This window comes from Podarcis erhardii (genome assembly GCF_964252035.2).
Source record: "Podarcis erhardii genome assembly, chromosome: 14".
NCBI lineage: Eukaryota > Metazoa > Chordata > Lepidosauria > Squamata > Lacertidae > Podarcis > Podarcis erhardii.
The window spans coordinates 2,905,365-2,933,274 of NC_138503.1; the positions used below are offsets into that span (position 1 = coordinate 2,905,365).

General features: G+C 43.0%; 1 protein-coding gene across 10 annotated transcripts in view; it reads left to right on the top strand.

Moving 5' to 3' along the window:
- The window catches only part of TJP1 (tight junction protein 1), a 326,291-nt gene that overhangs the window by 223,498 nt on the left and 74,883 nt on the right, over positions 1-27,910 (top strand). Inside the window, exon 1 of one of the 10 annotated variants that reach the window (XM_081838650.1) lies at positions 23,487-23,612. The exons of the other annotated variants lie outside the window; for them this stretch is intronic. Coding sequence (XP_081694776.1) covers positions 23,502-23,612 — 111 coding nt within the window. The 5' untranslated portion in view covers positions 23,487-23,501. Of the gene's footprint in view, positions 1-23,486; positions 23,613-27,910 lie in introns of those variants that run through there. 10 annotated transcript variants of the gene reach the window in all.

Here is a 27,910-nt window from a genome sequence, read left to right on the forward strand (position 1 = left end):
TCTTCCACAGACGAGCTTTATGGGGATGCTAACTTCATTTTCCAGCAGGACTTGGCACCTGCCCACACTGCCAAAAGTACCAAAACCTGGTTCAATGCCCATGGGATTACTGTGCTTGATTGGCCAGCAAACTCGCCTGACCTGAACCCTATGGAGAATCTATGGGGCATTGCCAAGAGAAAGATGAGAGACATGAGGCCGAGCAATGCAGAAGAGCTGAAGGCTGCTATTGAAGCATCCTGGTCTTCCATAACACCTCAGCAGTGCCACAGGCTGATAACATCCATGCCACGCCGCATTGAGGCAGTAATTGATGCAAAAGGGGCCCAAACCAAGTACTGAGTACATGTGCATGCTTCTACTTCTCAGAGGTCCAATATTGCCCTATTTGCAATTCTTGTTTTGCTGATTTCATTTAATATTCTAATTTTCTGAGATTGTTAATTTGGGGTTTTCATCAGCTGTACGCCATGATCATCACAATTATAACAAATAAAGGCTTGACATATCTCGCTTTGCACGTCATGAGTCTATCTCATATATTAGTTTCACCTTTTATCTCATATATTAGTTTCACTGAAATAAATGAACTTTTCCATGATATTCTAATTTTTCGAGTTTCACCTGTACGTCCATCTTTTTCTGTAGAAGTGTTTTGTTTATAAACAAGAGCTTGGAAATGATTATTACCCCCACCCTCCAAGCTCACTTTTCTCTTCTCAAAGATGTACATCCAAGAGAAAGCAAAACAAAAAACCAAGATCCGTATTAATGAACAAGAGTTATCACTTACAGGATCAATGGAGTGCTTGATGCTCCTCTCTTCTCCCTTATAAGCACCTCTGTGAAGCTGTCAGAATTTATTGTCTCTTCATGAGCTCTGGGCTCAACAGAAATTACCTTTTGGATACTTAGAATGTACAAGCAGCATTCCTCTACTTCCTTCTTGCTAACAGTCATCTTGTTTTCCTTAACTACATCAAAAGTTCATTACCATTGGGGTGGGAGATGCTTTTTCATCTAGAGAGCCACATGCCAGTGGAGGGTGCATCCAGGGGCAAGAGTGGGGTGGAGCAGCAGATGTGTCAACTATATTCCGTTTGTGTGCAGACACAGGCATGAACACAGATGGATACAGTGGTGCCTCGCAAGACGAAATTAATTCGTTCCGCAAGTTTTTTCTTCTTGCGAGTTTTTTCTTCTTGCGAAGCACGGTTTCCCATAGGAATGCATTGAAAATCAATCAATGCGTTCCTATGGAAACCGCCTTCAGACCAGGTCCGGGGACAGTCAGTCTGTCCCCCGACCTCTTCTGAAGGCTGAGGGGGGGGGGGACAAGGGCTTTTCTTCCCACCGCCAGCCTTCAGAAGGCTGTTCTGAAGGCTGGCGGTGGGAAGAAAAGCCCTTCTCCCCACCTCCCGTCCCACAAGCTCCGGGGATAGGTGGGCTTTGCTGCCGACCCCCAGCATTTTAAAAGCCCCGGGACAGCGGAGGTCTTCTGAAGGCAGGCGGTGGGCAAAAGTCTTTGCTCCCCCCCGCCTGCCTTCAAAAGCCGTCCGGGATAGCGGAGAAACGCGCTGTGCTTCTCTGCTATCCCAGGAAGGCAGGCGGTGGAGAGCAAAGCCTTTCGCCCCCCCTCCGGCCTTCAGAAGATTCGTTATCTGTTGCCAAGCCTGTATCTCTTCTTCCCCCCCAATAACAGTATTTCCCTTACTGTCAGATAAAAGCCTCTGTTTTCATGGTCTGGGCAAGAGCTAGGGCAACATGTTTATGGTATTGGGGTGATATCTAGCTAAATTCTGCTCAGAGGAGACCCTCTGAATTGAATGGATATGAGTTGGTCATGTCCTTTAATTTCAGTGGGTCTATCTGTGAGTTTGACTATCATAGGATACAGCCCATGTGTGTCATATTTACTGCCCTCATCCACACTACTGTATGCATTTTTCTGATGTAATGTTAGGACAAAATGCCCATCATGATGACAGCTGGAAGGGCCTGCACATTAGAACAGGTGGTTTTGGGGGGGCGGTGAGAGAGTATGAGTGCTGTGCACACTGAGACACAGGGTCAAACCAGAGAGGAGACCGTTTCATGAGAATCTGGGAAACACCCAGTTTCTCCATGTTTAATAGATGGGTATTGGAAAGGATTCAGCATTGTTAAAATGGAGGTGTTTGGCACACAGATGTTGCTTAATGTAGCTTTTGCAAAAATGGCATATTTTTGTCCCCAGCCCACCAGAGAAAAGGAGAAGAGGCTGATTAGGCAGAATCAGTGGTAACTTGGAAGCTCTTGGCTACAGTCTTTAGTACTTTAATGCTAACATAATGAATTACAGTTTTTACTTACTTAACTTGATTAAGATGGCTTCAGAAAGTTAAAATGAACCCATTCCAGCCTGCTAGCTAATTAATTAAGCAGTTAAGGGGAAAAAGCCCTGGAGTTTTTCCAAAGAGAGAATCCCATTTTATTGTGAAATTACAATCCACCAGGAATTTGTCGTGCCTAAAACTCTCTGAAAGGATTGAGAATTGAGTAATACAAAGCTTTAGTTGGTTGATTATCCTAATTATCATATATGAGAGTACGGATTATAGTTTTGGCTTCTGTTATTACACAAGTTATTTAGAATTGTACTTAAAGAAAAAAATCATTTGTTTCAGTAATATTGTGTACAGAAGGTTGTGAAATGACTATTGAGGCTTTCGTTGTAACAGTACCAAAGCCTCTGTTTCCCAAGGTGGACTTTGAAACCAAGTTTCCAAGTTGATGTCAGACCATAGTATCCAGTTCTGAATATCAAGACAAGCACAAATCATATTTCTGCTGCAATGACAAACTATGGTCTCCACTGAACAGGAAGCTAGGAAGGAAATTTTGGAATATGTAGGGAACTTATGACCCTTGCAATATTTCTGGATTCCTAATGCTTAGCACACCTGACCATTGGCCATATTGGCTGGGATTGATGGAAGATAGAGTCCAATAGCACTCAAAGGGCCATAGGTTCCCCCTACCTGGTTTAGGAGATGGAGGCAAAGTATGGACTGAAAGTTGACTTGTGCAGCACCAAACAGTAGCTTGGCATTATGTGTGAACCCATGTTGTATTGTTTCATATGCAATGCTTTTACTCTTCTTTAAACCTGCATGTACTGATCTGGTGGTGGAGTCCTCATCCCAGGATGCTGCATCCAGGAACAAACATGTTCTGGGCATGTACTGACCATGATACTGAATTATATTCTATTAGATTTCTAAATTACCTACACATGGGTGTAAAGGTGGAGCTGGTTGGTTTGATATTTGTATTCTACTTTTCCAGTAACAAATTTCAGCCCCCAGTGGCTTGTGATAATAACAAAGAATTAGAAAATAGCACATAAAATTTCTGTCAACATAGCCGTTTTAAAAAACGCAGTGACATATCAGTAATGCAAGGCTTCAAGTCACAGGTGGAACTAATTCGTATATATATTTTTCATAGAATTGGAAGGGACCCTGAGGATAATCTAGCCCAACCACGTGGAATGCTGGAATCTCAACACATGGTCCTCCATCCAATTTGAAACCATACCACACCCTGCATAGCTTTTGCAAATGTGCTAGCAGTTTTAATGCTGCACCAGTAAGAGGACATTTTTTAATTCTTATTTATGCATTTGACAAAAACAAATACAGTTGCATTTTCTGAATCAAGAAATAAAGAAAGCACGTTTGGTTTGGAACTGTTCTGCCATTCCTGTTTAATGGTTGTAGAGAAAAATTCTGGTGAGTGGTTCAGTCCTGCTCAGTCTTGCTACTTACACCTTTTCCCTGGCTGAGAACATGTATATGCAGCCTAGAGTGCAATGTGAGGCTGCTTGAAAGCCCTTTTGCAAACAATCCAGCGCTGCACTTCAAAGTCCCGACAGCTTAGACTCCTAAACTTGGTATCACCTGGCATCACTATGACATCAGATGACTGACATGTGGATGGCCCTGCTCACATGTCATATTTTGCCCCCCAGGGTTGGGGAGATAAGAGGCCAGCCCGCCATCCAGTAAAAGGTCTCCACTTCTGGTATAGGCTGCAGTGAGCTAAGTGGACCCAGTGGTCCCATCTGGTGTAAGGAGCTTTCTCTGTTTCTTGTGAGGACACTCTGGTCAGGGTTTTATAACTGGATTATAGTTTTTGCTTTGCATAGAAAGATGGGGCTTATCTGAAGCAATTTGGGAAACAACCCCCCCTTGCTATATGGCATTCATGTTTTTAATTTTGTTCAGATTTCATAAAAAGCTTGTAAGACAAAGCTAGAGATTTATTTGCAAGTCACATTAGGTAAACCACAGGAATTTATGATTCAAGAACCTAGGACTTGTACGTTGGGCAAATGTCCTGTAGGTCAGGTGTCACCAAGCTTTTCAGACCTAGGACCCACTTTTAACCCAACATACATTTGTGGACTCATTTCTTAACATTTAGCCATGTATTTGCATGGTGCTCCTGCTCCTGCCAATGCAGTAGGTGATACAGTCACACGGTTTGAAAAACAAGGATTTTGAAGCAAGATGGGTTTTGACAAACTACCCAGTGGCGGAAGAACTTCTAATCTCTGCAAAGTTTTACAGTATGTAGTGGTTTAAAAGTGACTTTCAATAAACTAATTTTGTGACTCGTTTTCTTCTCTCTCTCTCTCTCTCTCTCTCCCTCCCACCCACAAAAGACCCCCAAATATTTCCCTTCTCTTTCTCTCTCTAGCTGTCTTTCATACCCCTATTCTGTAGCTTTTACGCAGTATTTTGTGAAGCACAACTTACTGCTGACTCCCTTGCTGGAGCTATATGCTTCTCTCAGAAAACATGAGACAAAAGTGGATAAGTTGCAATTCAGTGGAGGTAAATGGTAGCAAACTAAAACAGATTTGGGGCTAAATTTAAGTAACTGCATCTACAGTGGTGCCTCGCAAGACGAAAAGAATCCGTTCCGCGATTCTCTTCGTCTAGCGGTTTTTTCGTCTTGCGAAGCGAGCCCATTGACTGCTTAGCGGATTAGCGCTATTAGCGGCTTAGCAGATAAGCGGATAAGCGGCTTAGAAAAAGGGGGGAAGGGGGAAAACCTGCAGGAACTCGCAATACATTTTCGTCTTGCGAAGCAAGCCCATAGGAAATTCGTTTTGCGAAGCACCTCCAAAACGGAAAACTCTTTCGTCTAGCGAGTTTTCCGTCTTGCGAGGCATTCGTCTTGCGGGGCACCACTGTAGTTGGTTGTGCCTTTCACACAACTGTTTTTTCAGTGGTGAGCTCTATCAATTCATCTGCCTCTTGCACACAAGTAAAATGTATCTCTGTAACACTAAATGTCTTTGGTGGATGCATCTTTGGAGAAAATATTTTGTCACTGGCTTTGCTATAAATGCACAATCATTTTAAAAAGATGTATAATGGGATCATCGCATTACAGACTTACTAGAGGCAAGAAACCCAAGATTCCTTCTTCTTACTGCAAGTAACTTTGTTTTCTGGGTCAATTTTGAGTAATAACAGTCTCAAAGCATCTGCTACCATGTCTGTGAAATCCCAGTCAGATATTAGTCAGACTGCATTAGGTGTACATTTCTTGGCCTTCAGTCAACAAAACAAATACAGTGGTACCTCGGAACTTGAATATAGTCCTTTCCGGAAGACCGTTCGACTTCCAAAACATTTGACTTCCGAGGCATGGCTTCTGATTGGCCAACAGCTAGGTTTTAGCACAGTGGAAGCCGCGTAGGACATTCGTGTTCCGAAAAACATTCAAAAACCGGAGCATGCACTTTTGGCGTCCAGGAACTGAAAGCTCCAAGAATGCAGCCGTTCGAGTTCCGAGGTACCACTGTACTCTGTGTTTCAAAATTGAAAGGTTACTGCGGACTCCCATTCAGTATCATGCAGACCAACTTGGAAAATATTTAAATTGGCCCACATTGTAAAATCTGGGCTTCTTGTCCAATGTAGTGTTTTTTTTTAACATTAAGAATGGCCATCTACAGCAGGGGTCAGCAACCTTTTTCAGCCGTGGGCTGGTCCACCGTCCCTCAGACCATGTGGTGGGCCAGACTATATTGGGGGGGGGGGAAATGAGCGAATTCCTATGCCCCACGAATAACCCAGAAATGCATTTTAAATAAAAGCACACATTCTACTCATGTAAAAACACCAGGAAGGCCCCACAAATAACCCAGAGATTCATTTTAAATAAAAGGACACATTCTACTCATGTAAAAACATGCTGATTCCGGGACCATTCATGAGCCAGATTTAGAAGGCGATGGGGCCACATGCAGCCCACAGGCCTTAGGTTGCCGATCCCTGATCTACAGTCTTGCCCTGGCACTTCAAATGCACATGACGGTTATTTTGCATTTCACTTCATTTGGTGCCACAGATGCCAGGTTGCCCCCAAGATTGAAGGGGCCCGGTGTATACATGTGACATCACACATGCTCCAAATGCTGCACAGGCTGGCGCAGCCTTCTGCTAGGCTGGTGCGACCTTGCACCAGGCACATGGGTCCCTGCATCATCTCCCGACACCACCCAGGCCAGTGCAGCCTTCCGATCTCTCTCTCTCTCTGTGTGTGTGTGTGTGTGTGTGTGTTGAAATTCTCTGTTTTGGCTGAGGGCTTGATCCAGTTTTGGCCAACTCTTTGCAGGCTACATTGGATAGATGTGTGGGACCACCTATCAGTCAGTTACTTGCTGTCCTGTGATGTCTGCTGAAGCAGAGAGTGGTTTGCATTATGTGGCAAATTTAAACAGCAATGAATGCATGCTGTTGTAACAAAGGAACAATCAGCAGGGCACTCTGAGGCTCCTCTTAATTCCTTTGCATCTTTACCAGGTCCACACCTGACATCACATGATGTCATGTGAGTGACAGGTGCCTATGTTCCCATACTGTACTGAAAAACAAAATGGAGCATCAACTTCACATGCATTCAGTCCCAAGTTCAAGCCATTTCATCTTCAGTTGAGAAAAGATACTGCATAACAGATGTGAACGCCTGGCGGGGTGGAGGTGGCTAATGAGGATTTCCCCTCCACCATTTCCAGTGGAATAATTTTAAACTTTGGGAAACACTGAAATAAACCCCTCTTTGGAATGAGTGAATGCTTTTTAAGGCAAGGTTTTACTCAATCTGTGCTATAAAAACTAGACAGATCTCCTGTATTAATTCCCTTGTGTACTGTAGACATTTGCAATACCTAGTTGCATGATGCATTTCTGCACATAGTGTGATTTCTTTTTCATGAGAAGAGCATGCAGGTCTTTTGTTCCAATGTGAATTATATGCTTCTCTCTGTGAGGGAGCCTTCCCAGACCCGCTGAAAGAGGTGATTATCAAACTGCTTCTTAAAAAACCATCTTTAGATGCTGCCAATATGGCCAACTATCGCCCAGTCCCAAATCTTCCATTCTTGGGCAAGGTGATTGAGCGAGTGGTTGCTGAACAAGTCCAGGCACGCCTGGAAGAAGCGGACCATTTGGATCCCTTCCAGTCGGGATTCAGGCCTCATCATGGGACTGAAACTGCCTTGGTCGCACTGGTTGATGATCTTCGGCGGGCTAGGGACAAAGGTGAGAGCTGTTTCCTCGTTCTGCTGGATCTCTCAGCAGCTTTTGACACCATCGACCATAACATCCTTCTGGACCGTCTAGAGGGGCTGGGAGCTGGGGGCACTGTCATACAGTGGTTCCGCTCCTTCCTCCTGGGCCGTGTTCAGAAAGTGGTGGTGGGGGATGAGTGAGTGTTCAGACCCCTGGGCTCTCACTTGTGGGGTGCCTCAGGGTTCTGTCCTCTCCCCCGTGCTTTTCAACATCTACATGCAGCCGCTGGGAGAGATCATCAGGGGGTTTGGGCTGGGTATTCATCAGTATGTGGATGATACCCAGCTCTACCTCTCTTTCAAATCAGAACCAGTGAAGGTGGTGAAGGTCCTGTGTGAGTGTCTGGAGGCAGTTGGAGGATGGATGGTGGCTAACAGATTGAGATTGAATCCTGGCAAGACAGAAGTACTGTTTTGGGGGGACAGGAGGCAGGCGGATGTGGAGGACACCCTGGTCCTGAATGGGGTAACTGGGCCCCTGAAGGACCAGGTGCGCAGCCTGGGAGTCATTCTGGACTCACAGCTGTCCATGGAGGTGCAGGTCAATTCTGTGTCCAGGGCAGCTGTCTACCAGCTCCATCTGGTACGCAGGTTGAGACCCTACTGCCCACGGACTGTTTCGCCAGAGTGGTGCATGCTCTAGTTATCTCTCGCTTGGACTATTGCAATGTGCTCTATGTGGGGCTACCTTTGAAGATGACCCGGAAACTACAACTAATGCAGAATGCGGCAGCTAGACTGGGGACTGGGAGTGGCCATCTTGAAAGACCTACACTGGATCCCAGTACATTTCCAAGCACAATTCAAAGTGTTGATGTTGACCTTTAAAACCCTAAACGGCCTCGGTCCAATATACCTGAAGGAGCGTCTCCACCTCCATTGTTCTGCCTGGACGCTGAGGTCCAGCGCCAAGGGCCTTCTGGCGGTTCCCTTGCTACGAGAAGCCAAGTTACAGGGAACCAGGCAGAGGGCCTTTTTGGTAGTGGCACCCGCCCTGTGGAACGCCCTCCAACCGGATGTCAAAGAGAAAAATAACTACCAAGCTGTTAGAAGACATCTGAAGGCAGCCCTGTTTAGGGAAGCTTTTAATGTTTAATAGTTTATTGTATTTTAGTGTTCTTTTGGAAGCCGCCCAGAGTGGCTGGGGAAACCCAGCCAGGTGGGTGGGGTATAAATAAATTGTTGTTGCTGCTGCTGCTTTATTCCTTTCCATGGCATTTGATCTAGTTTGACACTACTATAAGCAAGTATCCTGCCTCTGTTGTCTTTTTGGCCTGGCCCCTCCCATGTGGTTAACCTCCTTTGTTTCTGCCCTCAAGTGTTCTCAGACACTTTGCTACAGAACTTAAGGCATTTATTCTTTTCAGGCTCCAGTCCAGTGTTAGAATATCAGATATATAAGCTAGGTGCCAAATGGCTCCTTAAACCAGGGTTATAGTTGCAAAATGGAAGGCCTAGTTGCCATTTTGGGGCCAGAAAACTCGAAAGTTGTATTTTTCAATATGATCTTTTGGTTCTTGAAATTTGTTCTGATTGTGCAGATAAAATATCATGGATAGAATTCTACAGGATGTGTTGTTAGTGTGTGAAAACAGTTAATATCCAAGGATCCCCACCTCTAGATGGTGGAGATGTCAGGCACCATCCTGGCAAACACGCATCGTCACTTGGTCGCCAGTGGGAGATTTTAATTAATTTTATTTTATATACTGCTCTTCATCCAAGGAGTACAGGGCAATTTACAATATAATAACAGAAAATGCACGACATAGTAACAAACAAAAACAACCCCCCTCCTCAGTTTAAAAGGCCTTAGGTTGGCTAATTCAACAAAGACTTGGGAGAAGAGGAATGTTGTTGCCTGGCAGCTAGATACGTAATGAAAGCGCCAGGTGATTCTCCCTGGAGAAAACCTTGCAGAAGTGGGGAGCCACTGCAGAAAAGGCCCATTCTCTTGTTGCCACACTCCAAGCCTCTTGTGGAGGAAGCACGTGAAGAAAAGGCCTTTAAGCAGATTGGCCTATCTGAGTTAGGGGATTATTCTTCTGCAAATTTCATTAATTGATAGAATATAAATTGTACTAAGTTATAAACAAGGCGTTGTGGTGTTGAGAGCAGCACCATAATTTCAGGTTTGATGAGGGAGTTGTATGTTTCAGTTTCCCCATAAATTTCCACTTTTCACTGGGAGAAAACAGGCTTTCCCCATGGCTTAAAAATTTCTGGAAATATAAAATTTCTAGTACAGTGGTACCTCGGGTTACAAACACCTTGGGTTACAGACTCCACTAACCCGGAAGTAGTACCTTGGGTTAAGAACTTTGACCCAGGATGAGAACAGAAATCGTGCAGCGGTGGCGGGGCGGCAGTGGGAGGCCCCATTAGCTAAAGTGGTGCTTCAGGTTAAGAACAGTTTCAGGTTAAGAACGGACCTCCGGAACAAATTAAGGTTGTAACCAGAGGTACCTTTGTAGGAAGACTGCAGGGTGGATTTGATTTAAATCAAATCGATTTAATGATTTAAATCATTTTTTTACAGAAAGACTCATTCTTGCTGGTATAATCTTAATATTTACAACCAGATGAAGGTTTCATTTCTGGAATAATAAATTATCAGAGTAGTTTTTACAGTTATATCAAAGATTACTGATTTGGTTATATTATTAGAAATACTGTACATAGACAGATAATTATGAAATTATTGTGAGGTTTAATAAGTTACCTGTTTATATTTGGACAACATTTCTGCTGTACTTTATTGGAAGGAGAGAAATAAATAATTGTTTCCTTAATAACAATTTAGACAATTTATTCAACTAAACCAAAAACATTCTAGCATATATATCCATGTTTGTTAACTGATTTGGTTAGAGACTTTATTGCTTGGACAATGTCCGGCAAGCCCTGGGAAGAAGAGCCTGGAACCAGTGAACTCTTATTAGTTGAGTGGCAAGCACTTCAAGGTCTTGCCCAAGGACTTACAGATCACTGTTACTATTTCTTCCACCACCCCAATGGATTTGCGTCTACATCCAGGTGCCTATTCTGCACAGTTAAGTGTTAGTGCAGTTGTTGGAACCCAGTGGGATTGGGAAGCGGTTGCCAGCCCTGAAGAGCCTTCAGCACTTGCCTCAAGTCTGAGATCCCAAGACTTGTGGAGCATTCTGCTCACAAGATTGCACTTTCATTTTTACTGCTTCACACTTAGCTACTTGTGCAGATCTATTCCACTCCAAACAATCTGTTCATTGAACCTCTTGGAACTTATCGTTTGAGAGGTACGGGGTTGATTCTGTGTATATAAATTTGCAAAGGAACAATGGGATTAAGGTTTTTTCCTCAGCCCTGTATGTTTATTTTATAACATTTTTCCTGTGAAGAAAAGGCATGTTATCTCTTCAGACACAAATTCACACTTTTGAAAACTTTTTGAAAACAAGAACCTGTGATAATATATTCTCGTTAGAAAAACTGCCCCCAAATAATATTACAGAAACCCCTGGAAGAGCATGACATTGTGAATGGATTAATGGAATTCATTTATCAAAAAATTTAAACATTGCATATAATGCCTTATGCTACATAATTAAAAACAAATCCTTATTTCCTGATGAATAGCCTTTGGACTATAATGTAACTTAAATAGAAAACTATCTTTAGAAAGATTTTTCCTCCAAAAGCATTTTATTTTTAAAAATCTGTTCAAATAAAAAAATCCAATTTAATTCAAAAAAATCAATTTTTAAAAATATTTTTAAAAAACCATTGATTTTTATCCACCCTGGAAGACTGGACAATATCCCTGCATGAGACCCTGGAGACTCACTTTCAGCTGGAATAGGCAGAGAGGTCTGTCTCACTGTGGAAAATGGATATGTTATAAGTTACTGTGGCATGTTGCTTTAGTTTCTTTGAATGCAGGATTGCCAACATTTTTGGGTCAGTAGACAGAGTCAGTGTGTTGAGTGTCACAAAATGGATGCCATGGGGGCATGGCATAACACCAAATGGATGCTGTCAGAACATTCCATAATGGTTGTCACATCTAAGGGCAGAAAGGTGCTGCCATGTCCCCTCATCCATGAGGGGAAAGGGGCTTGTATCACACCCCCTCCTCCACCTCCCCTCTACTCAGAACTTTCTTGCCTCTATTGCACACTTTGCTCCTCTGTCAAAACTTGATGTGAGGCTGGAGGAGTGGAACCATTTCCTCCCTGACCCTTGATTCACTGCACATATGAACAAAATGATTAATTTTATGTGCAGATCACGGGAGTAGATGCGTAAAAGTGGGGAGGGTTTCATGTCACCACTTTCCTCCAATGAATTAAATGCTAAAGCCTGTGGTGGTGAATTTTCATCAAATTCTGAACTACTTTCAACCCCAACAGGTTCCCAATATAACATGGAATCTAATTTTAGTCCATTCATTATTTTTTATTCACTTTTTCCTATCAGTACAAACATCAAACTAAAAAGACATGTACAACAAACAACCATAACAACAATAATAACACAAATTGACAACACAAATTTAGATACAGTAATATCCCTATGCCTACTCCTTGTTTATCACCACTCCCCCCCCCCATTTCCCACTGTTATCTGCCTTGTCACTTAGATATTCGTTCCAAATTTCTTTGTATTTATCCATTCTTATTTTGCATCAACAAGCAATTCTTTCATATGTAGCTAATCTGTACATATTATCAATCCATATGCTCAGTGGAATCTTTTTGAGACACTTTCAATTCATCAAAACAAGTTTTGTTGCTTCTAATATAGTGCAATACAATCACTTTTTTTTACCCCTTGAGATCTTCCAAGTTTCCGGAATATAATTTAGAATTAAATTTAGTTCCCCTAAATAACAATTTCTTTTTATTACTTTTACTATAAATATCCTCACCTTGCTCCAGAATGGTCTGAACGTCAGTCAGTTAATCAACATATGTATTAAGTTCGCATTTTTACTCCCACATCTCCAGCAATTATCTACACTTGTTATTTTCTTCTGATATAATCTTGCTGGAGTCCAGTGGATTCGAAATACTATTTTCTGTTGAATAAGTCTTAAATCCATACAGGCTTTTTCTATTGATTTGATACTTGTCTCCCATATATCATTTGTTATCTGTACTCTTTACTCAATTTTTGTCTTTCATATTCTAAATCGTATTTCTTCCTGTTAAGTAAAGTTTTATATAGTGCAAGTGTATGATTTTTTGTTTTTGTTGCAGAGATTAAATCTTGTAACAGCATGGGTGTTTCCAATGCTTCTACAGTGGTGCCCCGCAAGACGAACGCCTCGCAAGACGGAAAACCCGCTAGACGAAAGGGTTTTCCGTTTTGGAGGTGCTTCGCAGAACGAATTTCCCTATGGGCTTGCTTCGCAAGACGAAAATGTATTGCGAGTTCCTGCGGGGTTTTTTCCCTCCCCCCCCCCTTTCCTAAGCCCTAAGCCGCTTATCAGCTGATCTGCTAAAAGCCGCTAATCCGCTAAGCTGTCAATGGGCTTGCTTCGCAAGACGAAAAAACCGCTGTACGAAGAGTCTCACGGAACGGATTAATTTCGTCTTGCGAGGCACCACTGTATAGCGTCAGAGCCAAACTGCTTTTCCAACATGTGTTTCAATTGGATATACAGTCATACCTCGGGTTGAAGTTGCTTCAGGTTGAGCGCTTTTGGGTTGTGCTCTGCAGTGACCCAGAAGTAATGGAACGCGTTACTCCCGGGTTTCGCTGCTCACGCATGCGCAGAAGTGGCGAATAGCGACCTGCGCATGCACCGTCGCAGCAAGCAGTGGGTCTTGGTGTACGTTTCTTTCTGAGTGTAGAAAACTTAGATTTCTAATTGTTAGCCCACACAGTTTTCTTTAAAGCTTTTTAAACCCTTTATTTGTGAACTGAATTTCAAAACATACTGCCTAACTTCGTAAAATGTGTACTATCAAAAAGCAACGTATGCATTTCAGTCAAGAGCAGTGTAGCAGCCTGTATTATTTATGGTCTGATAACCTTCCAGCTTAGTGGGATGAGCATTCCAAAGGGGTGATGAGCAGCTTGCTGAAATCTTAATCCAGAATGTGCCCCTGGATGCCTAAGGTAATACTTGCCCATCTTAAAGTGATGAATTATTTCCCCCCCGGGATGTGTACAGAACCTTGTGGCTGGTGCTGCCAGGTGACTAAGCTTGATACCGGGGTGGTGTTACTTTAAAAATATTAGTAAAGTATTACAAATGTGTTAGTTTCATCCAGAAAAGAAAAGGGAGCCTCTTGTTTCTGGCATTTAAAATGTCAAGAGCGCGGAAGAAACTTACAAGACTTTCATGACTTCTGCTCTGTTTGCTAGGTTTTATGATACTCTGATAGTGGAAAATTCTATCAGCTGTAAGCAGGGGTGGGTTAATGTTTTGGAATGCTTGTGGGTTTCATGAGGATAGGGGCGCTTCCAGTTTTGTAGGGCATCAAAACCTTGAAGTAGTTTTCAAAACATTTCAAAATGTTACTATTTTTATTGTTTTTTAAAAATGCCCTCAGTTTGTAGCTTCTCTACAAATCGATTTTAACTGGTCTAGTATGCTAGCAAAAAGCAAGGCGTTTTTGACTCCCAGTTTTTAACTGCAGTGGTACCTTGGTTCTCAAACGCCTTGGTACTCAAACAACTTGGAACCCAAACACTGCAAACCTTGAAGTAAGTATTCCGGTTTGCGAAATTTTTTCAGAAGCCGAGCGTGCTCTGTTTTGAGTGTCACACCTCCGTTTTGAGTGTTATGCAGAGGTCTGTCTGTTTTTGCTATTTATTTTGAGTTTTTGTTTATGCGGCTCTTTTTTGTTTGTGACTGTGTGGAACCCAGTTCAGCTACTGATTGATTGGTTGTGACTGCAGTAGATTGTTTATTGCTTTCATTTTATGGATCAATGGTCTCGTTAGATAGTAAGATTCATGTTAAATTGCTGTTTTAGGGGTTGTTTTTAAAGTCTGGAAAAGATTAATCTATTTTGCATTATTTTCTATGGGAAAGCGCGCCTTGGTTTTGGAACGGACTTCTGGAACAGATTAAGTTTGAGAACCAAGGTGCCACTGTATAACAATAGCAGCCCCTCCCAAATAAGACTGCTAAAATGAAAGAAGTGGGGTTGCAGGGTGAGCGACTAGGAGGATATTTTTGTGGAAGGAATGAGAGATCATTTCTGGTATGCAATAACTTGGCTGTATGTGCTAGTTATGCTGTCATATGGTTTACAGAGTGGAGTAGATAAGCCATCATTTTGGATCTGCCTCTGCCTCCAAGCCTAAGGTCTACCTACCCATGATCTTACTGATTTGGGAAATAAGTTGTCAAGTGAGAGCACAGCAGTATCGATTCCTCTTTAAGTGAAGTCCTGCCATTCCAATTTTCAACTGTTAATGGGAATGTTAGCCTATTGGGTGGGGCCCTCTCTGCCCCTCCCAAGGTTTCTCTGTTCCCCACCTCTTCCTTCATTGGAGTAACCTCTGTGATTCATATGAACGCAGCTTGCGTCGGCAAGGTGTCCTTTCTCTCATGTTTTAGTCACATTTCCAGTTCTGGAAATGCTTTTTGACTGGTTGCCAGCTAAGGTGGAGGAAAGGTGAAGAACAATTTTGCAAGGAGCTCCCCCCTCCCCCCGTCACCTTGGTGTAGCAGCAGCTAAAGGAACTGAGCACCTTACAGAAGTTGAGATTGTGTATCTTGAGGCATCAGAAGGTCTTGTGGCCCCAACCTGCTGATGGTATCCCACAAGACAGTTTCCCATAGACCAGCTCGGTCTTCCCCAGCCTGATGCTCCCCACTGTTTTGGAATTTAACTGCTATCATCCCCAACCATGCTAGCTGGGGCTGGTAGGAATTGTAGTCCATCTGTATTTGGGAGGCTCCAGGTTGGGGAAAGCTAGAATAGCCCATCTCATCCAGATTAGATAACATGCCATAGTGGGCTAGCAGGAGAGAGCAAGGGGCACCAGCCAAAACTTAGGGACATAGGATAAAACTTGAATACGTGGATCTCTTGGTATTCACAGGCTAAGGTGCCTTATACTCATCCACAGGGAGTAGAATCAAGTGCTTCTCAGTTTAGAGTAAGTAGCCTGTGTTTCCAGGGCAGTGGGGTTCTTTCTGGAATTAAAATACAGTTCTATCTTCGGTCATCCCAGGCAAAACAGTTTGTCTCTAGGTGTGACAGTCAGGCAGGGAAGAGGGGTGAAGAACTACAGAATCCCTTATCTGCACCAATCAGTCTCAACACAAACCCTCAAGTATCCTTCCTAAAAGGTGTTAAGTGGTAAGGGTGGTGTTGGATTCGCAGAGATTCGGAGACTGGCAACTTTCATTATAACATAAATGTATACATGTTAACATACAAAATTACACTGGCGCAAAGTTACAGAGTTACACTCTTGGTCCACCTGGTTTGGTCCTGCGCCCTCGTCCTTCTCTCCAGCGTCTCAGACAGAAGCGTATAGATGCAGGACATCTCAGGTTCAGTCCCTGGCATTTCCAGATATGTGCTCAACTACTGAACAATAGTCTTCTATGTGGGTGCTGTTATTTTAAGTTATATAGGGTGTTTTACAGTGCAATGTCATATAAGTTTGCACAGAAGTAACATGTGCTCTGCTGAGCTTGCTCCATAATAAATGTGTTTAAGGTGGCAGCCTGTGGCTTCCCACATGGTCCCTACTGCACTGCAGTGGCCTCAGACATCCTCCTGCCAAGGCCCACTCCCCACTCAGTTGTTTTTTTAATCTGTTTGGGTGGGATTCCTTTTTTTTGGCGTGGGGTTCCTGGTTTTTTGGGGTGTGTGTATTTTATTTATTTTAAGAAAGTTGTGGGTATTTTGTCTGCTTTTTTGGCAATGGGATTCTGAGTATCTCTTACAAAAAAGGGTATTTTGTAATGCTCATGGCAGTTTTTTTTAAAATTTTCAGATGTGGAACCCCTGTGGTAAAAATATTGTAAATAGCTATTCATGTTAGTTTCTCTCTCCTTTTTTTTTTTTTTAAAGGAGAGGGAGCAGACGATTGCCCACGTACATTTTCTTGTCAAAGGAATTATGTTTGTAGCGGTGAAAGTTAAATATATTACTGGCTGGGTAAATTTTGCTTTTTCATTTTGTGTGATGTCACACCAATTCCTTGCTGCTTTAATGCTCTGCTTCATACTCAAATTACATAAGTCATCTGGCAACAAATGTTGTACCCCTTTTGGATGACTGCTTCAGAATATCCCAGAGGATAACCCCCTCTCTCATTCTGATCTTTTAGAAAAAGGGGGGGGGGTTTAGACTTGGCTGCTTATCATGCAGGAAACATCCTGGAGCCTTTGCGGAATGCTTGTCACATCTAAAAATGTATGAAGTATACAGAACAAAGGAAGATTGAGGGTATGACATGGCTTACAGGTTAAGGGTTAGAAATCTGAAACGTCTGTACTTTATGAACTTAAATAAGAAAATGAATGGTGTGGCCAAAATTATACAGGCAAAGTTACTAACCCTGTCATTTGTAGCCACAAATCCTTGTGAAGTTTATACACAGCTGCCCTAAAAATATATAACTTGACTGTGGAATTGACAATCAAGTAACATAAATACAAATCATCATGAGAAAAAGAACATAAACATCAATGGCTGTAAGCAAAGACAGGGAAGAAACGTTGTGCCTGGGATACCTCTCAAATGTGCACATCTTGAAAATGGTTGGGAGAGTCCAAAACCAACTCTTAAGCAGTGGGATTCAGTGTGCAACTTGGGGTTGCATCTCAAACATTTCACACTAGAGAGTGGTGATGCCTTTTGAATAGTGTTTCTTGGAACACTTCAGTTTCCTGAGAGCAGTTCCAAGTTAGAAGACAGCAATGGTAGAAATATTTTGATGAAATGAAGTTTGCTGGTCCCGGTTGGTTTTTATCTTGGAAGCTGCCTTAGACCATCTTATTTGTCCATCTAACCCAGCACTATCTGCTTCAGCAGGGACCTTTTCTGGTCTGTGGGCACATTTGCAAACCAGAGAAACAGTTGTGAGCACCACACACCAGCCACAACCAAGCACACGCTACAAACTAATATAGTGGCTACAACTGAATGCTGTTTCAAGCCTAATTTCAGATGAGGAAGGGGACCCTTTGCAAGCCAGGGGAGTCTCTGTAAGCCTGTTGGGAGTCTGTGCACGTCAGCACTAGTCTTGACTGGGATTCAGGTGTTCTGTTTTCTAGACAACTTGTTGATTGCTTGATGCCAATATGTTGCAAAGGCCCCTGGGCATCTGCTTGGGAGTCATTTCGGCTTCTGGATTCACCAAGGGCAACAGTGGGAACCTTGGGTGTGTGGGCCAAATGTGGCCCTCTAGGCATCTGTATCTGGCTCTACTCAGATCTTTCCCCAGGCCCCACCAACTCTCCTTGAGTGCTTTTGCCTGGATGGAATATTCCTTGAACTCTTGATAGTGCTGCTTGCCTGCCTGGTAACCAGCCTGCTGTGCAAAAGGTAAAATTTGTGTTTCCTTGCTCCACCTACATTCTCCCCTTGTTTGGCCACTGCTGGCACGTGATCCCTGGAAGGCTGCCCAGAAGAGAATGCAGCCCTCAGGCTGGAAACGATTCCACGTGGCTGCCTTACAGTCATGTGAAAGTGAAGGACAACATGCAGTGATGGGGAAAAGAAAGTGCACCCTTTTTGAATTCTGTGGTTTTACATATCAGGACATAATAACGGACCCCCAGCACCCTAGACTCATGCTGACATTTTCCGACTCAGCTACTTCTGAAAAGCTCCTGAAATATAGGGCCCTCTTACAGGACTATAATATTGATTTGAGGTGCGTTTTTAAAGACACGGAACGAAAACAACTACTGCCAAACTTGCCGCATAGCCGGACCGACCCCAAGAAACCAACGCTCTCTCTGCCGAAGGGCTTTTTTCATAGGGCCGCAATTCATTTGGAAGGGCTGTCAAAGATGGATACGCATGGTGAACCCAGCCATAATACTCCCTTGGAGAGGAAAACCTCAGAGCAAATAGGCCAAACACATAAAGAACGCCAGCCCAATCTAGATAAGTCAAAGATAGGACACTCCATTAGATCTCTGGCAGATCCTGAATTTCACCACTCTTTACCCCGGCTGGAATCTGTTCAGCCAATGACAAATGACGCTCCTCCCAAGGGTAACGTGACACACAGAAAGTCAGAAATAGATCTAATTGTCTTCGACGAAGGCCCCCCCCCAATGATCTCAGCAATTCAGATAACACTGTCTCTAGGAGAAACTACAGGGGACTATAATTCTAACATCTTTCCAAGTTCGAATGACCTCACCCATCAAATCGCTAACTCGAGTACGATCAAGGAGATGACAGTTGCAAGTTCAAGAAGTGATGACACCAGGGTCAACGGACTAACAACCGAAGCCCCAGAGGTAGTGGAGGAAATACATCAGGAACCATCTGGGGCTCCAAGTGATAGCCAGCCTTCCGACATGCACCTAGATTGACCTTATGCCATGGCTGGGAACCTGGTGCAACATTCCTCTTTGAAGTTGTTATTGTGAAATGTGGCAAGGTGGTCTTCTAAGCTGTGTCTCCCTGACTTTACAAAGTTAATAAGGGCATATGATATAGTTTGTTTACAAGAAACCTGTTCATTACGTCACACTGAACTTGCAGGTTTTAATGCCTTTTCAGTTCCGGCAACCAAAAGCCACAAGAAAGGTAGGACTTCGGGTGGATTGTTAACCCTGGTGGCTCCCCATATAAAAAGTAAACACATCCTGTCAACAAATGCTAGCTGTAAATTACAGTGGTACCTCGTGTTACATACGCTTCAGGTTACAGACTCCACTAACCCAGAAATTGTACCTCAGGTTAAGAACTTTGCTTCAGGATGAGGACAGAAATTGTGCTCCGGCGGCAAAGCAGCAGCGGGAGGCCACATTAGCTAAAGTGGTGCTTCAGGTTAAGAACAGTTTCAGGTTAAGAACGGACCTCCAGAACGAATTAAGTATTTAACCTGAGGTACCACTGTACTGGTAACAAAGATAGAGCTAGTGTACCAGGAACTGTTACTGATCAATGTGTATATTCCTCCCACTCCTACTGTCACAGCCAAGAACCTACAATGGGAATTTATTGCACACGTGCTCGAGAATCTGGACTTCATCTGCCCTGACCTACCTATTATCTTGACTGGAGACTTTAATGCCCGCCTGGGCCAAGGGTGGGAGGTGTATGCAAAAGCATGGGAGATCTTGGATACCTCTGTTCTTCCAGACTTCTGTTTTTGGGAATGTAGATCCCAGGATCCAGTAATTAATCTCGCTGGTCTGTGACTTACCAAGCTGACCACCACCAGGGCCCTGACGTGGCTCAATGGGCTAACTGATTGGGAAGGCTCTGGGAATTTTACCATAGGTCCAGAGCAGGCAGGGTTCAGGCCAGGGAAATCTGCTTTATGCAACTGTTTGGTGTTACCTCATTTAACTTTATGAACGTGGCTTCATAAAGAATGTCTTTATGTGCCTTCCTTGATATCAAGGCTGCTTTTGACACTGTTGACAGGGGGCTGTTATGGTCCAAATTGGAGACAATGGGCCTAGAACCTAGATTACTTTACTTGATCAAAAAGCTTTACACAAAGAACACCTGTCGCATAAGAACAACACCAGGGAATGTAATGACAGATCCTGTCATTATAAACAGAGGTGTAAAGCAGGGCTGTTTACTCGCTCCCTCTCTTTTTAATCTTTTTCTTAACGATCTCACTTCTTTACTAAAACAGGTGGATGCCCACAGCCCAAAACTCAATGCATCAAGCATTCCCATCCTTCTATACGCAGATATGATTTTGCTTTCACAGACAATAATTCGCCTAAAGCGTTTGTTAAATTCCTGTATTGACTATTTGTCCAGAACGAAATTGTGCATGAACTTTGATAAAAGCAAAATAATGGTTTTTGGGAATTCACGCAAAAGCTATAGCTGGGTATTTGGTGGGAAACCCATCCAGCTGGTATTCGAATTCAGCTACCTGGGAATCACATTCCATCATAGGCTTCTATGGTCCTCGCACCGTGCAACGGCGGTGAGATGTCTATGCAGGCCACAGTAAGATGTCTATGCAGGCCACAATGCATTTCTTTATAACAAGAGGTAATTCACATATCCCCTCTGCCCTCAAGGTCTTCAATGCCAAAGATATAGCTCAGTTGCTCTACGGAATTCCAGTCTGGCTGCCAGGGTTTACCCAGCTGGTAGAACAAGTGCAGGCAGCTTTCCATTTTAAGATTTTTGCTGTCCCACGTTGTGTACCCTATGCAGCCTTGTGTCTAGAGGGAGGTCAACACAAGGTAGAGACCATAGCCTGGGTTAAACATCTGCCTCACAACAGATAGAGATCCTCTCCCTAGTGAAGTTTTGCTAGATCCCTTTCTTTCCCCAGGGCTACAACGGTACAGCAACTTGGGCTGTCAGTGGAATCTTTGCGATCAATGTCCCCACCATCTGCCAAGGCTACAATAAAAACTAGGATGTGGGACATTGAACGCCAGGAACTAACAGCAGCAGCAGAGAAAACATGCTCCCCTCTTAACTTTCAACTTTCTTGGGCACATGAAATTAACCACAATTACCTTGAATTTTTGCTTAATCCTCAAGAAAGAAGGGCATTATAATTCAAATCCTTCAAACCTCCTATGGAGAAGGTTCTTGGGAATGGTGGAAGGAGAAGAATTTGCCCATGTGAAGACCATCAGGTGGAAACTCTTACTCATATGGTTCTGAAATGTAAACTATATGTTGATCTCTGCCCACAGTTCCAAATGGAAACTAGAGTTAGAGGTCATACATTTTCTATTATTGGGGAATAATCAGGAGATCACCAAGGTAGTGGCTAAATATCTTTATCTGGTTTTTTGTCGTCGAAACACATTGCAGACGTCTGATCTCCCTCGAGACCTAGAGATGTAATGTTAGACTGCCTTGCCTCTTTCATTTGACAAATGTTTTGTGTCACTGGGAAGGCGGTAATTTTGTACTGATTTGCTATGGATGTTTGTATGTGATGCCAATAAAAGGTTTGATGATGATGATCATCAGCAAGTGTGCCCACCTCTATAAAAGTCAAAGGTTTTAGCAGTATGCTGGTCTGTAGCATTCAGATGTGTTTTAACTCAATGCCAAAGAGGAAAGATGACACAGTGCTCTTAGAGAAGGAAGTGCTGCTGCCCATGAAACTGGGAAGGGTTCTATGGTCATCTCCAACCAATTTTATGCCCATCATTCTACAGTGAGAAAGATTATTCAAAAGTGGAAAACATTCAAGACAGTTGTCAATCTTCTCAGGAGTGGACCACCCCAGCAAATTCACCCCAAGGTCAGACTGTGCAATACTCAGAGAAACTGCAAAAAACCCCAAAAGAAAAACCCAAGAGTTACATCTCAGACTCCTCAGGCCTCAGTTAGCATGTTAAATGTTAAAGTTAATGACAGTACAATTAGAAAAAGACTGAAGAAGTATGGCTTGTTTGGAAGGGTTTTCAGGAGAAAGCCTCTTCTCTCTAAAAAGAATATGGCAGCATGGCTTAGGTTTGCAAAGTTGCATCTGAACAAACCACAAGATTTCTGGAACGATGTCTTTGGGCAGATGATACCAAAGTGGAGATATTTGGCCATAATACACAGTGCCCTGTTTGGTGAAAACCAAACACAGCATATCAGAACAAGCATTTCATACCAAGTGTCAAGCATGGTAGTGGAGCCACAGGACCTGGGAACCTTGCAATCATTGAGTCGCCCGTGAACTCCTGTGTATACCAAAGTATTCTACAGTCAAATGTGTGGCCATCTGCCCAACAGCTGAAGTTTGGCCAAAACCCCAGTTTTTCTTAACAACAACAGGACAAGGACCCCAAGCACTCCAGCAAATCTACAACAGAAAAAGAACAGAATCAAGGTGTTGTCATGGCCCAGTCAAAGTCCAGACCTCAACCCAATTGAAATACTGTACGGGATCTTAATAGAGTTGTGCATAAACAAATGCCAGCAAACCTCAATGAAGTGAAGCAAAACTTAAAGAATGAGCCAAAATTCTTCCACAACGATGTGAGAGATGCATAAAGTCCTACAGAAATATTTTTTTCATGTTATTGCTGCTAAAGGTGGTTATACAAGCAATAGAATCTTAAGGTGTGCTTAGTTTTTCACACATGGTTTTTCCATTTTGGCTTTATTTCTGTTAAATAAATATTGACATGGTGTAACATATCATGTGTTGTTGTTCATCTGAGGTTGTATTTACCTAATTTTACCTAAGGAACAGATGGTTGTTATTATGTCTTCATATGTAAAACCACAGAATTCCAAGAGGGTGCACTTTCTTTTCCCCATAACTGTAAGTGCATGGAAATCAGAGCTCTAGGTGTTAAGGCTTGTTGGCCCTGATCCAGAGGTGTGGGAGTCAAGGACTTTTCATTTGGCCAATGTGTATGTTGCCCATAAAATGGGTTCATTAGTTCTTGGTCTGAGTATACCAGCAGGTGGCTGAGCTACGTGCTACGTTACAAAAATACTGATTCTATTTTCCTTGGGCAACACAAAGCGGCTGCATTTTTGGATAACATATTCCGACCCCATCCTCAGCTTACTAACAACGCTACTATTCATAACTGTGAACAAACATGGTTAAATATAAAGTAGGCAAGATCTTTTTTTTTTTTCTTTAGGAAGAATCAGGGATTACTGGATCATCTTGATAAGTATTCTTTATACATCACATTTAAAAACAAGTCGCTGTGGAGAAATTTGGTGGGTCAGTAAGCCCACAGAATTTACTAGCCTGCTGAGGGAGTGGCCGAGGAATGATAAGAGGGCTCCATCCCTGTTGCAAAAGCCTGCCACACTTCCATGCTGGTTGTGGGGATGGGCTTGTGGCAGCCCACCGGGTTTCACTGCTGGACACAGAAGTAATGGTAGGTGGGAGTGTTCCGCTTTCTCACTGCAGCCTCCCCCCTTGCCTGCATGTGGCCTTGTCACCCATGACTCCTAGGCTGGTGCTGAAATGCTACTTCAGTGTCTTGGTTGTTGGCATCCATCAGTCTGAGAGACAATGGAGTATAACCCCAGAGGTGAAGTCAAACTGCTGGAGAATCACAGCACCTGCTGTGGCTGCAGAGACCTGTAACTCATAACTGCTGCCTCCTGCATTATTTTTGTTGCATTAGCAGCACAGAAGTGACCTCTCCAGAGTGCAAGCCTGGGCAGTTGTTATGGAGGTCCTGGGCTGCCCAGACAACAAGACCCCTCTGTCAGCCTTGCTGGTGTGGTCCAAAGGAAAGCAGAGCAATACATTTGGTACCAGCTTTGCTGCAGGAGTTACTGGAAGGAAGCGTGCAAGACTCCATCTAACCATCTTAGATGTGTTTACTCCTTCGCCTTTTCTTCTCCCCAAGATGTCCCTCAAGGCAATGGGTATGGATTTCCCTTAGGGTATGCTTCCGAAGTGTCCGTATTCAGAAGTATGTTTCCTTGATACATGAGGCTTCTCTTTGGGTCACCCAGTCCTCCTTTTAAAAATAAAATAATATTTATTACTTTTAAACACTACAAAAAAGGAAAGAAAAAAGAAAAAAAGACAATACAATATAAAAAGATTACACAACACTAACGCAATAAACAAAACAAAACAAAAACAGTTTAACACACATCATACAATTTCAGTCTCTTATCTTTCATTCACTTCTTTCTGCGACCTCCTCACACCTCCCTTTTTGTATTCCACTTCTATTAAATGTTTCAGCAATTCCTTTCCATCTTCCTCTATTTTCTGTCCTATAATTATCTTCACATATTCTAACCTTATTTTTCTTTTAATACTCTAATAATCTATTTATACCTAATTCCTTATAACATTTCTGCTAAAGCCATATAATTTCATTCCATCATTTTCCTAACATTCATTAATTTTACAATATTTCTGTAAATAATCTTTAAACTTTTTCCAGTCTTCTTCCACCGACTCTTCTCCCTGGTCTCGGATTCTGCCAGTCATTTCCGCCAATTCCATATAGTCCATCAACCTGGTGATCTTCTGTCCGATGCTCTTAGCTCTTTTCCAAGTCCCTTCTGCAGATCTTCTTCGTATTTATACAAAAACTTTACTTTGTCTTCTACTGATCTTATTTTTATTTTCCTTCCTTTAAAGCTGAAGAATAGACCTTGGGGAAACTCCCACCTAAATATGATTTTATTCCTTCTCAGCAGGGCAACCAAATCTCTGTAGTTAGACCTAAGATCCAAAAGGTATTTCGGGACGTCTTTAAAAATTTCCACTCTTGGCTGTTGTACTTCTAGGTTCTTCTGGTAGTGCCAACAGTCTCTTATTCTGTTCTTCTCTTTTTTCCCTCCTCTTCCAAATCTGAAGGCCCTCACAGTTTTAAACTCTTCTTGACCCAGATCCAAGTCCCCAAAATCAGCAAATTCCTGTGTGAAGAAGTCTATCAAACTTTCCTTCTCCAATTCAGGTAGGGCTCTGATCCTCAAATTCATCTGTTTTTCTTTAAATTCAATCATAGCAAGCGTCGACTTATGGTCATCAAGTTGTCTCTGTAAGGCTGGGACTCTCTCACCAATTGTGTTACTTTGCATTCAGCAGCAACGGCTTTCTCCCTAGCTTCCTCCGCAGTCTGCTGTATCAAAGTAGATTCCTGTATCAATTTCTGGATTGTTTCTGTATTGATATTCACCTTTTGTCCCAGATTATTTATACTTTCTGTATTTAAGTCAATTTTAATAGTTGCAGCGTCCACTTTCGCATTTGTCACATCTATTTTCTTGTTAAGCTGTTCCAGTGAATCACTTATCTTACTTAATGCAACCGCTAAGGCCTCTTCTGTCGACATTCCTCTTGATTTTGAATATACTGTTACAAAAGCAATAGCAGAAGAAGCAGGGGGGCCTGATATTGAGGCTCTCCTAGATTGCTACCAAGTCCTCCCAGACCTTAATGTTTTTTCAGGAATTGACTAGTCCGTTTTTTCCTTTCCATTTGCCATAACACTTAACCGATTCAAGGTCAGTCCCAGAGTCTCACAGCTTTTTATCTTGCAGCTGGAAATTCCCCAGCCCAGCTCTTGTAACAGTTTCAAAAGCTTCCTCTAGGGGGAAACAGTTTCTGTTTATATTAGTCAATAATGTCCTCTTTTAAACACAGCTCAAACAATGAAGTTAGTTTCAATTTTCAGTTAGTTTTACTCCTTTTTAAAAGCAGACGGAGACAGTAGAAACAATGTATTTCTCTTATTAGCTAGCTGTCAACGAGCGTTTTAATCGCTGTCAGTGAGCCTTCCAAAGAACGTCAGTCCTGCTAGCAGCCCGTTTCCAGGGTCTGAGTGGCGGTATTTTAACTCTCTTCACTCCCGCAGGCATATTCAATTCACAACTTCCCCCCCTCTTCTCCTGCCTCCAAGGGGGGGTTTAATGTTCTTTACCGATGGAAATTTAGTCCTTCACAATAGGCTTTCCAAGGCTTCAGCTTGCAGCCTCAATGCTTCAGTCTATTTAGAAAAGGGGAAGGCGGACTTCCTGTATTGAACCTCCCTGTTACGATACCAAATTAAACTTTTAGAAATCCAATTCTCCCACTTCAGCTCTACTCACGGGTAATTACTTTAAAATCAAATTGTCCACAAGAAAAAGTCAGTGCTCTCCGGCAACACCTATGCGGCTTCGCTCCATGGAAGAAGCAGACGATTCGAAGCACCGCACCACTCACCCCACGTCGCTCCGGACCCCCGAAACTGGGTTTCCCTGCGAGTAGGGGAGGCGCAAAAGGTGCCCGCCGAATCCCACGCTCACAGGCTTCTCCCGCCTGTGATTTTTGGCGGGTCTCCGCCTTCGCCGTGACGGCCAAACCCAAATTCCCACGGGGCAAATTCCTCCCGATCAGAGGAATTCAGCCATTACCGGAGGCACCAACATGGAAGTCTGGGTCACCCAGTCCTAAATGCTTTGCTAGATTAGACTGAAGTGGTCCGGCAATGTGTTCTGTGCATTATCATGGTTCTTGCTTACCCTGGGCCTTTTCCCATTTTTTAAGTTGTGCTGTGATATGTGCATCTGTGTTGTGATAGGTGCTGCTGTAGCCTTTTATCTTTTTTAAAGTACAGTGGTGCCTCGCAAGACGAAAAGAATCCGTTCCGTGAGTCTCTTCGTCTAGCGGTTTTCTCGTCTTGCGAAGCAAGCCCATTGACGGCTTAGCAGATTAGCGCTATTAGCGGCTTTTAGCGGCTTATTGGCTTAGCGGATAAGCGGCTTAGTGGCTTAGAAAAGGGGGGGGGGAGGAAAAAAACCCCGCAGGAACTTGCAAGACATTTTCGTCTTGCAAAGCAAGCCCATAGGAAATTCGTTTTGCGAAGCACCTCCAAAACGGAAAACTCTTTCGTCTAGCGAGTTTTCCGTCTTGCAAGGCATTCGTCTTGCAGGGCACCACTGTAGCTTCCCTTTGCAAGCTGAATTGGTTAAATTTTCTAAGCAGTGGTGGGATATGTGTGCTCAGTCCTTTGAGATACTCTTCCTGGACCCAAACAATCTAGGATTTAAAGATGCATACTGGGAGCTGGGACTTGGGAAATTAGAAAACCAGCTGGGAGCCAATGAAGCTACATTATTGTGGACCCCATGTTCTATGTGTGGCAGTCATATATTGAACCAGCTTTGGAAGAACTCTCAAAGGTTGCCCTGAATAAAATACATGTCACAGTCTTCAAAATTTCTGTTGATGTTCAGACACCCTAGATACAAATTGTGAAGTTGTATAAATGTGAAATATTTGCTTCCTCATGTTGTGAGATCAAAAAAACCAATAGGACTCTTGAGAGCATCTATTTTGTGTTCAGATTTTCTCCTCTTCATCACCAGTTGCATGAGGGGAGTGTTTCCCCCCTCCCTAGTGATATAAAAGTTCCAAAACTTAAGTGACTAACAGAGAAGAAATCGCCTCTTGTAGGGGGCAGGCTTGAACAGGAGGCTCTCGTTTCCACTTTTCCTAACTCATCATAGCTAGAGATTATTAAGGATAATTATTAAGCACTGGGCTGTTCTGAGCTTGACATATACTCAATAAAGTCAAAGACAGAGTAATGTGCATATTAAGGAGAATGCAGATTAGGCATTGCATAGCTTGTATAAATTAAGTTTGCATATTATGTCATTCAAAATGAAACTCACGTAATATACACCTGACGACCTGCCATCAATTCCTTTGTTGAAA